We start from the raw sequence: 13,139 nt of genomic DNA, 5'->3' as shown, positions 1-13,139 counted from the left end.
ATTCCATTATATGTTGTTATTACTGTATTGCACATCGTTGCGGGCAAGACCACCCGCATTTCATTGTACTTGTATGCCGTGACAAATAAAACTCTTGACTTGACTTGAATAAGTCTGTGGTGTTAGCATAGCCTGGTGTTAGAATGAGTCAGTGGCGTTAGCATAGCCTGGTGTTAGAATGAGTCAGTGGCGTTAGCATAGCCTGGTGTTAGAATGAGTCTGTGGCGTTAGCATAGCCTGGTGTTAGAATGAGTCTGTGGCGTTAGCATAGCCTGGTGTTAGAATGAGTCTGTGGCGTTAGCATAGCCTGGTGTTAGCATAGCCTGGTGTTAGAATGAGTCTGTGGCGTTAGCATAGCCTGCTGTTAGAATGAGTCTGTGGTGTTAGCATAGCCTGGTGTTAGAATGAGTCAGTGGCGTTAGCATAACCTGGTGTTAGAATGTGTCTGTGGTGTTAGAATGAGTTAGTGGCGTTAGCATAACCTGCTGTTAGAATGAGTCAGTGGCGTTAGCGTAGCCTGCTGTTAGAATGAGTCCGTGGCGTTAGCATAGCCTGGTGTTAGAATTAGTCTGTGGTGTTAGCATGACCTGGTGTTAGAATGAGTCAGGGGCGTTAGCATAGCCTGGTGTTAGAATGAGTCAGTGGCGTTAGCATAGCCTGGTGTTAGAATGAGTCTGTGGCGTTAGCATAGCCTGGTGTTATCTAAAGATAAAGGTGTGTTTGTGCGTTCTCATTCCTTAACACATTGAGCACCACACCCGAGATTTCTCTGGTTTTGGTAGTTTTTTCTTTTATTCGATATTTTTATTCATTACAGGTTCACGGACCTCGGTGTTACCATAGGAAATCATTCAGAGATACCAAAAGTGCAATACCGGCCGCATCCTGCTAGGTGGCAGTAGCGCCGACCCTTTGAAATCGTATTTCTCACCGTGTGTTACATCGTATATGGTCCGAGCAGAGAATTTAGACGAAGCCAAGTAAATCGCTTCATCCGACCACTTCGAAACGCATCTAGCACACTCGATCCATAAGTTGTGCCAAATTATGTCTGGTACCAGATGGACATCAATACTGGAAATCGCGATCAGACAATTGGAATATTCTTTTTGGAATAACCCCGATCAAAGGTAAGGACTATCTGACGTCAATTCCATCTTGATCCTACAATGATTTCATATCGATCCAGTTGATCAGCGTGTGTGGTGTTCAAAATGAATGCCGTTACTGGCGATCAAAGCATCAAAAAATGACCCCCCCCCCCCTTTCATGCATTCATGATGAAACATAATACCTATTACATACATTTGATTTGGAAATAGTAGCGTGTCCAGGTGAGAAACGCTTTTAGCAGAATTCACGTAGCGCCCTATAACTCAGCTTTTCAGGAATTAGCCCGGATCACTCTGAAATTATACAATATTCACCACGAGATTGTAACATGCGTTACTTTATGAAGAAGATGTCAATGTGTTGATAAATGAAGTGTGGGCCCAATATGTTAGGATATGCCAATGTCAGCATATTTGGGTCACTTGACCTTTAAGATTCCAGGTATGGGTGTGGTTAGGGGCGGTCCTAACCATCAGGGGGCCATCTTGGATTGGAATCATGGCCTCATGGAGTTTTGTTTGCTTACTGCTATTGTGAGAGGAAGGAGGGATTTTTCCAGGCCTCCTAAAAGATTCTTCAGTAACCAATGACAGGTCAGCTGCAGTGGTGCTTCCCAGTGGATTACTTCTTTTTCCTTTCCTTTTCTAAGATGTGGATCAACCCAGGACTTATCACCTTTTGGACACTCAAAGGTTTGAGTGTTGTTGGACACTACTAACTCTACCATGCAGGCTGCATGGTCTGGTAGGCCTGAACATTATACATGGTAACACACATGGTAACATTATACACGGTACCAATACATGGTAACATTATACACGGTACATTATACATGGTAACATTGTACATGGTAAACATACATGGTAACATACATGGTAACATTATACACGGTACATTATATATGGTAACATTGTACATGGTAAACATACATGGTAACACACATGGTAACATTATACACAGTACATTATACATGGTAACATTATACACGGTACATTATACATGGTAACATTGTACATGGTAAACATACATGGTAACCTACATGGTAACATTATACACGGTACATTATATATGGTAACATTGTACATGGTAAACATACATGGTAACATTATACACGGTACATTATACATGGTAACATTATACATGGTAAACGTACATGGTAACATACAGGGTAACATTATACACGGTACATTATACATGGTAACATTTATGTTGGGGCTAATGGACTGTAAAGCTGACAGGACCGTTCTTATTGGTTTGAGATGATTTTTGTTGTACCATACGTTGCTATGGGGTGCCCCATTTATTTTGATCCTCTTTTTGGTTAATACAACTCTTTGCATTTAACACTGTTCCAGTACTCTCATTCTTTATAGCTGAACAGGTTTGTTTATTATTATCAAGCTTGTTACAAGATAATGCGCAAATGTATACATGAAAAAATCTTTTTTGCATGTTCGAGGGGAGATACTGACGTCAAATGACCATAGTATTGTCTCCATAGCTATAATATAGAATATAGATATAGCTCTACAAACATAGTGACGCACAGTAAAAATAGGCTATGGAAAGCTGGCGCATTAGCTACAGGGATGAGTGTAATGGCTGGCGCTGAATGTGTTAACTCTTTGACGGCCAAACACGTAATATTATGTGTTTGACTGCCAACGCTTGAGCGCCAAAACATAATAATACGTTTTTAGATCCTTTGATATTTTCCCTTTGATCCCCGTTCTAAACGGTCATCCGGATCATTCTAGGTGTCCCTGGCTCATTTGCCTACGTAGGAATTGCAATGCCGATCGAATCTCACCAGGTGGCAGTATCGCACTTTTGAACTCTGATAGTCCAGTTCAGACATCTCTACTGATCTCTTTCTGTCAAGACTCGCTCTGAGGGGGAGGAGCTCTTGCAGAGCAATCGCTAGGAGATCTGCTTGCCTCAAAAACCTATAGTTTCCCATAAACACAAGTAATTACATATAAACGAGTAATCGCGATCGCCGATGGAATTATTCTTTTTGGAGTACCTTCTGGCTAAGGTAAGGATATTCTTTTTTTGTATTTAATTTTTTTATTATTTTTTTAACAAAAAAACACATTATTATTCTCTCCACCACTTCTAACCACATTGTCATTTTGGATTCATTGAGACCCAAAATTCTTGCTGTAGATATTTCTAGATAAATCACTTCGAGATATGTAAGAATCCAGACCTTCCGGCAAATTTTTTCCGGTTGAAACCATCGTGATGCTATCAGCTTTTTAGCCGCTGTGATACCAGACAAAACCAATCTCTTTAGCTGTATAGGTACTGCACACTCAAAAACATCATTCAGCAGTAATACAGAGGGGTGTACAGGTATATTCAGAGTTAAGAGATTTGATAATTGCTGGGTCACTTCTTTCCAGAATATCTTAACTGGTGGGCAGTCCCAGTACATGTGCATAAATGTCCCCTCGTCCCCATTTGTACATAAGGAGCATTTGGAGTCTTGTTTGAGACCCATTCTGTTCAGTCTTATAGGAGTCAAGTATGTCCTATGAATATAGTTAAGATTGATTTGTTGATGGTCCGAGTTCCTTGATGCAAGTCGAACATTTGCCCAGGCTTCTTGCCAATCAAAATCTATTTCCAGGTCTGGTATATCCCTCCTCCAGACTGAGTCTAGGTGGAGGATTTCATACGAGGACGTTAGTAATTGATGATAAAAATCTGAAACAAAACCTCTCGATGTCTCTCTTTCATAGAAGAATTTGTGGTATCTGTGGTGTACAATTGGTATCCTTAATGGAACACCGTGAGCCTTCAAACATAACAATAACTGTGCGTAAAAGTAATATGTGGAACTGGTGAGATAATTTTTTTTGCATATTTCCTCATAACTACAAAATCCCTGTTTGTTGAAAACATCTCCTAATGTGTGTATGCCCTGCTTTTCCCATCTAGGGAATCTTATAGGTCGTTTTCCAATCAGGAGTGCATTGTTATTAAATAGGGGAGTATGATTATGCCATTTATGTGGGTTAGAATATTTTTTTTGTGTTTCACGCCATATCCGGATCGCATGAGTAATAATGGGGCCAAATTTCAGTTCACATTGCTTAATTGATAATTTGGTGTATACTATGTCCTGCAGTCTATGTGGTGCTACTATATTTACTTCTAAATTTCTCCAGGATACTGATGCTTGGGGATCAAACCAGGTTGTCAGTGGTCTTAAAGTGTACGCCTTAAAATAGTGGAAAAAATCTGGAAATGCCATACCTCCGTCGGCTTTGTTTCTCTGTGCGGTGGATCTTTTTATACATGGTGGTTTGTTATTCCAAATAAATTTGTATGCGGAAGAGTGTAATTTCTTCCAGTAACCATCTGGAGGGGGTAACGGTAGCATTGAGCTGATGAAGTTGATTCTAGGTAAGACATCCATCTTAACTATTGAAACCCGTGCCTGTACTGAGTTTTTAAGTTTTGACCACCTGTCAAAGTCGTATTTGATTTTATTTTGGATTTCTATGTAATTGTGCTTCACCGTTTGGCTTATGGTAGGGAATACTTCAACTCCCAAACATCTAAAGTGTTTAACCATTGGTATTTCTCTTGGAAGGCGTATATTTTTTTGCAGGGGCGTTAAGTGGAAGGAAAGCCGACTTTGGCCAATTTATCTTAAATCCCGATAGGTCGCCAAAGTCATCAATCAACTTGAGAAGGTGAGGCATTGCGGTGTTAGGGTTTTGCATGAACAGTATTACGTCGTCCGCATATAAACTAATTTTGTGTTGTGTGCCCTTGATTACGATTGGTTCTATGAATTGGGATTGTCTTATATATTGTGCTAAAGGTTCTAATGATAAATCGAATAGTCCGGGACTAAGAGGGCAACCCTGTCTAGAAGAGCGTGATACCGGAAAGATTTCGGAGGTGATTATACCTGTTGTAATCATGGCCGATGGGTCTTTGTATAATACTTTAATCATATCAATGAATCCTTTTCCTAACCCCATCCTTTCTAATACTGCCCATAGATACGACCATTCCAACCTATCAAAAGCTTTCATTGCATCCAGGGACAGCATCGCCTTAGGTGTGGTGTCGTCCTTGCTGGCATCTAGTACGTGTAGTAATCGTCTTATGTTATCAGTGATCAAGCGGTTTCTTATGAAGCCAGTTTGATCCGGATGAACTAAAGACGTCATATGCTTTTGAAGTCTGATGGCTAATACCTTAGAGTACAGTTTGATATCGGTTCCGAGGAGGCTTAAGGGTCTATAACTACCGCACTCTGTGGGGTCTTTGTCTTTTTTAAAGAGGACTGTTATGAGTGCAATATTGTCGTTCTTATGGAAGTTCCCCTCCTTGACTGAGTATAAAATCATATTAAGTAATAGGGGTCCAATTATGTCCCAGCATGAAAGGTACATTTCTGGTGGGATACCGTCTCTTCCTGGAGCCCTACCACTTTGCATTTCGGATATGGCCTTCCTGAGTTCCTCTAGTGTGATAGGTGTTTCTAACTGTTTAGCGTCATCCTCTGAAAGTTTGGGGAGGTTAATTTGATTAAGATATGTGTCCATTTTGTTTTGATCGAAGGAGGTTTCTGATTTATACAAGTTGGAGTAGAACTCTTTGAATGTCGCGTTTATTTTTTTAGTGTCTGTTACAAGTCCTTGTTGTGCTTTAATGGTAGTTATATCTGCAAATTTTGCGTTAACTCTTAATCGCATAGCTAGTAGGTGACTTGGTTTGGAACCTTGAGAGTAATGCTGTTGTCTTGTGCTACGTATTTGTACTTCAGATTGTTGTTTATAAATGGCGTTAATCTCTTTTTTTAGTACATTAACTTGAGTTTCCAGTCGAACCGAGTCGTTGTATTGTAAAGAAGTAAATAACGTAGAGTAAAGCGTTTCCAGTTCCGCCAGTTTTGTGCATCGATTCTTGCGTGTTTTGGAGGAAAAGCTATCAGTGAAATCCTTGATCATTCCCTTTACCGACATCCATAATATTCTAGGGTCCGGCACTGATTTCACATTCTCTAGTAGGAATACTGAAAGAGCTTTTTTGAGTTGTGTAATGAATTCCTTGTTATTCAGCAGTATCATGTTAAATCGCCATCTTGGGGCTCGGGATGACAGTATACCAAATGATCCTTTTAGGAGTAAATAACAGTGATCTGATAATGCATTGGGTACCATCTCCACGTCATAGTTATCAAATAGTCTCGGGGTTGCAAAAACATAATCTATTCTGGAAAGTGTTTTATGCCTTGCTGATCGACAAGAGTACTTCCGGGTCGTGGGGTTGAGTGATCGCCATAGATCATTTACACCTGTATTCTTCTACCAATCCTTTAACGCATTAGATGCATTTTTTTGTTCGTTGGAAAAGGTGGGATAAGATTTATCCAACCCAGGATCCCAGATTGCATTAAAATCCGCACCAATTATAAATGAGTATTCTGGAAGGTCTAAAATTTTTCTGGTAAGTGTAGTGTAGAAATTAGCTTCGTATAGATTTGGGGCATATACCGCTATTTTCCTATTCTTGTGTATAATCTTAGCTATGGTTATCCGACCATCTGCATCAGACCATACTCCCTTCAATTCAATATTCAACTTCCGTTTCACGACTATAGCAACTCCACGGGTTCTCGTTCCAAAGGAAGAGTGACTAATGTTATGGTATGTGTTGTCCGCTAACGTAGCTTTGTCTCCCACTAAAATGTGCGTTTCGCTTAAGAGAGCCACATCAACCTGTTTGTTTTTCATCAATGTGAGCACGCTTTTGCGTTTATGTTGATTATTTATTCCCCCAGTGTTCCAGATCATTATATTCAAACTAGCCATAATCTATACATATTGTTTTGTAGTTGTTGGTAACACTTCTGGAGTGCGAATTCACAATGGATTTACATCCCACTATTGAGGTCCCGTTGAGAGCCGAGCATAAAAACATACATATATACAAATAAACCCCTGATCCCCCCTCCCTATTTGATACCTCCTTCGCGTACAACTTCTTCCTTTCCTGCACCTCCGGTCAGCCCAGAATGAGCAATTTATCCTAAGCTTTCCTATGTATACCATAGAATCTATACTTTTAATTCTAATTTAATAGAATGTCACCTGTGGCCAAGCCACTCTCCCGTTAATGTAATTAAACAAAATGAAAAATATACCTCAATTAGTATACTCATTTAAATTTTTTTTTAAACCTTCTACTAACATGTATTGGTTAGAACCTTTCAGAATAAAGAAATAAAGAATAAGAAATAATGATGTTTAGATTTAGATATCGAAACCCATAAAATCAGGGAATAACTATACTTACATTTTTTTCTTTTCTTTAAATAACTTTGCATGTTTACACATCTAAATGACAAGGAGATTTTTTTTTTTTATCCACATTTTCTCCCATTTTCTATATTTTCTCCCATCCCAATTTCGTATCATCCAATTCAACCTTCCCCTGTCACGGACGCTGTTTCTTGCCTCCCACAAGCCGGCTGCAATGTGGACTAAGTCATACATAGCACAAGTCCCCTCCGGTACTTGAGGTAACAGCAGTCGCATCTTTTCACCTGCGTAGCTCGATCTCTCAGTGGCGAGGAGTAACGCGTGGGAGGCTCACGCTGCCCCCGACACTTCCTGATTCTACTGCGCAGGCGCACCAACCGACCTGTAGGAGTCGCTGTCCACAACGCCCGATCCCCACCCATCAGTTTCCCACCCCCTAATACGGCCAATGTGTATTAGTACGGACGACCAGCTAAACTGAAAGCAAATGTGGAGCGCTGGGCTCGAACTGACGAGCCCACTACGCCACGTAGCCGCCCATGACAAGGAGATTTTTAAATACTTGTATGCAGATCATCCCCCGTCATGAGTGATCATTAATCTGTTATGGTGGTCGTTGTTCTTCACATCTATTTCCTGACCAAGTCTCATATCGTTGTTATTTTCCGGGGCCATCATTGAAAAAGGCATTGTATTCCTGAATGTTGTCAGCCGCTCATGACTTGCAGATTGTTGTTATAATGTTCCAGTACATTCCTCGTGTCATAGAACAATAACAATCCAGTGTATTCCAGTATATTCCATTATGACTCATTGCCTTCAAGTAAAAAAAAAAGAGAATAGAAAATTCTAGAATGTTCCAAAATAGTCGGTATCAAATCATGCCCTGCATATTACCATGAATCTATATATATATATGGTGTTTAGCGTTTTATATCAAATTACTTATCCCTCAATGTTGTCAAAAGCTTGTATGATGCCGTTTTTGATGTCCATGCAATTGTACAGTTATCCATGAAAGATGAATCTTGTCATCCACTTTTTATATTCTTCATGTAATCTTCTGCCGCCTCAAGCGAGCGTAGCACGAATCTCTTTCCCTCTCCCTCCACAATGGAAAGAATAGCTGGATACCGTATGACGGGGTAGAGACCTTTCTCATATAGCCGATGTACTACATCTTTGTAGCGGGCCCGTAGAGTTATGGCTTCTTTGCACATGTCCTCATAGAACCACACTTTTTTCCCTTTGTATATCAGTTTCCCCCATTTCTTGTGTGATTCCCTGATAATCGTGTCTCTTGTTACAGTTTCCCGTAGACTAGCAATGATCGCTCTTTCCTTGTTGTTGTTGTAGTTTATGGTGCCAATTCTGTAGCGTTTGTCCACTATCGGTTCTGTAGGTAGGATTTCAGGACCTAGAATTTCGACTAGCACTGCAGCAAACTTGGCATCTGTGCAATCGACTGATTCATCCAAACCCACTATACGGAGGTTAAATCTGCGGGCGTGACGTTCGATTTCGAGCAGTCTGACCGAGTTTTCCTCTTTGTTGTCATGGATCATCTGCCAGAGCTGTTTGTCTCCCAGTTGCATCTCCTTCGATACTTCGGCGATATTCTCAAATAGTTCCTTATTCTTCTCCTCTTGTTTCAGTGAGTATTCGATCCCAGTATTTGCAACCGCCGTTATGCGATCGGATTGTACTACAGCCTGTGCATTGATGTCGTCAAGTTTAGCCTCTATAGCTAACTTAAATGCGATAGCATTAGCTTCGGCTCTCTCCACAGCTCTAGCTATATCATTAACCTTGTCGGTTAAGATCTTTATCAGAGCTGTCAGCGTTTTGAAATCGGGAGAAGTACTCTCCATGTCTGTCTCGGATGAGGTCGTAGGAATGTTGGAATCCATGAGATTGTCGAGCTTTTTATTCTCTATAGCTTCTGCTTTCTCCTTCACAGTGGAGCGCGTCACTGCACCATCTACCGTTGGAGTATCTGCTTTCTTTGCTGGCATGTTGGTTTTCCCTATTGATATAGTTAGTTGAAGGTCTTAGTTAATATATACGTCGAGGTTTAAACACATTAGTGTTGTATAAAGTAGGTTTTTAAGCGAAATTAACAAAAACTGGAGCGGAGCTTGTGACAATGCGACCGTCACATACTGTCGTCAAACCGGAAGAAGGTAAGGATATTCTATGTCTATTTTACCGAACCTGAAACATGTTCCTGTAACGATCACAGTTTCTTATTTTACCGGACCTAAACCAAGCTTTTTCTAACGATCGCATTTTCGGGGTAAGACTACCCCCCCCCCCCCCCCCCTTGATGATTTTATGAAGGCACACATGTACATGGTATATACCTTTGATTTGGGAGTATTTGGGGTTTCAGGGGATCAACCAGAACGATTTGGGCTTGTTGTGGAATATTAGATAACATTTCCATAACAGGCTTATTGCATATAGCGTGTCTTATCTCGCAATCTATGCAAAAAGACTGGATTATTTGGGAAATGGGCGATGTTTAGCGTGTAATAAAATGCAAACTACAGTGTGTAGAAACAAACTCTTTTTCACATGTTGGACTAGAAATAGTGTCTGTCAAATGAGCCATACTATTGTCTCCATAGCTATAATATAGAATATACAATAGCTCCGCAAAGATCATGAAATATCGTGAAAATGGTCATGAAAAGCTGGATGGAGGAAGTTTGTGGCTCTCAATGAGTTAACCACCTACAGTATGTAAATGCTTATAGGATAGTGACTGTTTCTGTGTCTGTGTACGTTACCTTGCCATGAGTTGCTCCTTGGTCGTCCGTTCTCACAGATATCAGAGATGTGTTTGGCATCCGGGATCCTTTCACTCCAAGAGTGGGACAGACCGTTAGATCTGCATACACACGTACGTATGCGCGCACACACACACACACACACACACACACACACACACACACACACACACACACACACACACACACACACACACACACACACACACACACACACACACACACACACACACACACACACACACACACACACACACACACACACACACACACACACACACACACACACACACACACACACACACACACACACACACACACACACACACACACACACACACACACACACACACACACACACACACACACACACACACACACACACACACACACACACACACACACACACACACACACACACACACACACACACACACACACACACACACACACACACACACACACCAGGGCCACCGGGAGTAGCAAAATACATCATCATCAAAATACCATCATCCCTTGTGTTTTCATGCATCATGAATCATAAATTATGGTGGTAGTTATCCGAGAGACTCAGGCTGCATTGCTGCTGTTATTATGTATGTATGTGTGCGTGTATGTGTGTGTCCGTGCGTGAGTGTGTCCGTGTGTGAGGTGATGGGGGGGGGGCAGGCAAATGAGAGGGGGAGATGACAGATGAAGATGCCATGGCAACAGACAGCAACACTTTAGAGCACTCTGTGATCACATGACTAATGGAACGATCAGAGGTACAGCGCTTGAGCAGGAACGTTACTTCAACCACAACGTTGTTCCCATGGAGACGGACACACTCAAAGAGAGCCATGGTGGATAAACAGCATGGAATACACACAACACTTTAGTCTGTCTGTACCAGAGGTATAGAGGAGCATCCAATGCACTGCAAGGGACTGGTGACAAGCTAGACAGCAGCATGTTATTAGTGTTGGTTAACAATAACAGCAGTGACAGGTGCACATATATGACACATCCACACTGACACACACACACACACATACTGTACAAACACATACACACACATACTGTACAAACACATACATATACATACAAACACACACATGCATACAAAACACACACACGCATAGTGTACAAACATGTACACACATGCATACAAAAACACATACACACATGCACACAAACACACACACACTACACGAATACTATACAAACACTACACGAATACTATACAAACACTACACGAATACTAAACACATACACACACGCACATACAAAACCCTACTTGCACGCACATGCACATATACACAGACACACAAAGACTCATACATACTCAAACATACGAACACATACACACACGCATACTGTACAAACACATACACAGACACTGTACAAACACACACGCATACAAATACATACACACATGTATACAATAAAACACACATGCGCATACAAACCCATACACACGCGCACATACAAAACCTTACTCACATGCACATATACACATACACACGCATACTCTACAAACACAAACACACGCATACTCTACAAACACAAACACACGCACGCATACAAACACATACTGTACACACGTGCATACAAATACATACACACGCACGTATACAAACACACACGTATACAAACACACACGCGCGCATACAAACTCAATACACACGCGCGCATACAAAGTTTAACCCATACACCAGGGCTGACCTTCGAATATTTTTTTGGAATTCGAAGCTTCGGGGCCGAGATTCGATTTTAATTCGAAGCTTCGAGATTAAAATAAAAAAATATATATAAAATTTATTTTTATAATTATTATAATTTTTTTATGTTGTGGGACTACAGCACTTTGTTCAACTTTGTCAGTGCTGTAAAGTTTAAACCTTTTTAAATCTTAGACAAACAAAACACTTTGCTTTCATGAAATATTGTAAGCCGTCATTTGAGGCTTTATAAAAGCAGCACAATGAACACAAATCTGTCAGTGCCGAGTCCAACCTCATCTTAAATAACAAACAGCATTGCTTGTTGTAATTAACAAAGAGAGGCAGAGTTGATTTTGCATAAAAACTAAGAAAAAAAATTATCATATATATATTTTTTTTAATAATCAAATTTTATTTTCATATTCGAATCCCATGCCCATCGAACGAAGCTTCGAAGCTTCGAAGTATTTAAGACAGACCTACCATACACACACGCATATACAAAACCCTACTCGCAGGCACATGCACATAATACACAGACACACACGAAGACTCATACACACACTCACACGCACGCACAAGCGCACACAGTGGCAGGTGAACGGGTGGGGGTGAGCGGGCACACCTGAAGCCGAACAGTGAGATGTTCTGAGAGATGGATGGGATGGAGTGGGTGAAGGACAGGGTGTATATCTGCAGGTGTGACAGGCAGCCAGACCTCTTCTTGGAGCTGCTGCAGCCGGAGTTGGTGCTGACGCCGGGGGGCATGTCGCTGTAGAAGGAGTCGGCGTCCCCTGGCTTCTTCACGTAGTCGCCGGGAGGCATTTGCCTGGTGGAGAGAGACGCAGGACAACCAGTCTCTCAGAATCACACGTTATTCTTTTGTTTTCTCTGAGATGTCTCCGTTTTGTTGTTTTATTGATATTTGTTGTTTTATTTGATTTGTTCTATATGTTTGTATATTTGTTATTGTTCTATATTTGTTTGTATGTCTGATTTTGATTGGTTTAATGTTCTATATTTGTTTGTATATTTTATTGGTGTTTTATTGATATTTGTTTTGTTTTTATGTTGTTTTATTGATTATTCTTGTTTGATTTTTACATGTTTGTATCCAGACCCCAGGAAGAATAGTCGCTGCTGAGGCAGTGACTAATGGGGATCTGAAATAAAGAAATAAAGACATTTTAGACCAAAGTTGCAAAATGAGATGGCGGGTCCCGACACCAATACTTTAA

The 13,139-nt window shown here is 40.8% G+C and overlaps 1 protein-coding gene across 1 annotated transcript in view; it reads right to left on the bottom strand.

Annotated features, from left to right (window-relative positions):
- The window catches only part of adam22 (ADAM metallopeptidase domain 22), a gene marked incomplete at its 5' end in the record, with an annotated part of 200,552 nt that overhangs the window by 10,342 nt on the left and 177,071 nt on the right, over nt 1-13,139 (bottom strand). Inside the window, 2 exons of the mRNA XM_084336828.1 lie at nt 10,196-10,296; nt 12,527-12,730. Coding sequence (XP_084192954.1) covers nt 10,196-10,296; nt 12,527-12,730 — 305 coding nt within the window. The remainder of the gene's footprint in view (nt 1-10,195; nt 10,297-12,526; nt 12,731-13,139) is intronic.

The sequence above is a fragment of the Notolepis coatsorum genome (genome assembly GCF_963971535.1).
Source record: "Notolepis coatsorum genome assembly, chromosome: 19".
Taxonomy (NCBI): Eukaryota; Metazoa; Chordata; class Actinopteri; order Aulopiformes; family Paralepididae; genus Notolepis; species Notolepis coatsorum.
Note: the sequence above shows the minus strand (reverse complement) of the source record. Positions and strands in the feature narration are given on the sequence as shown.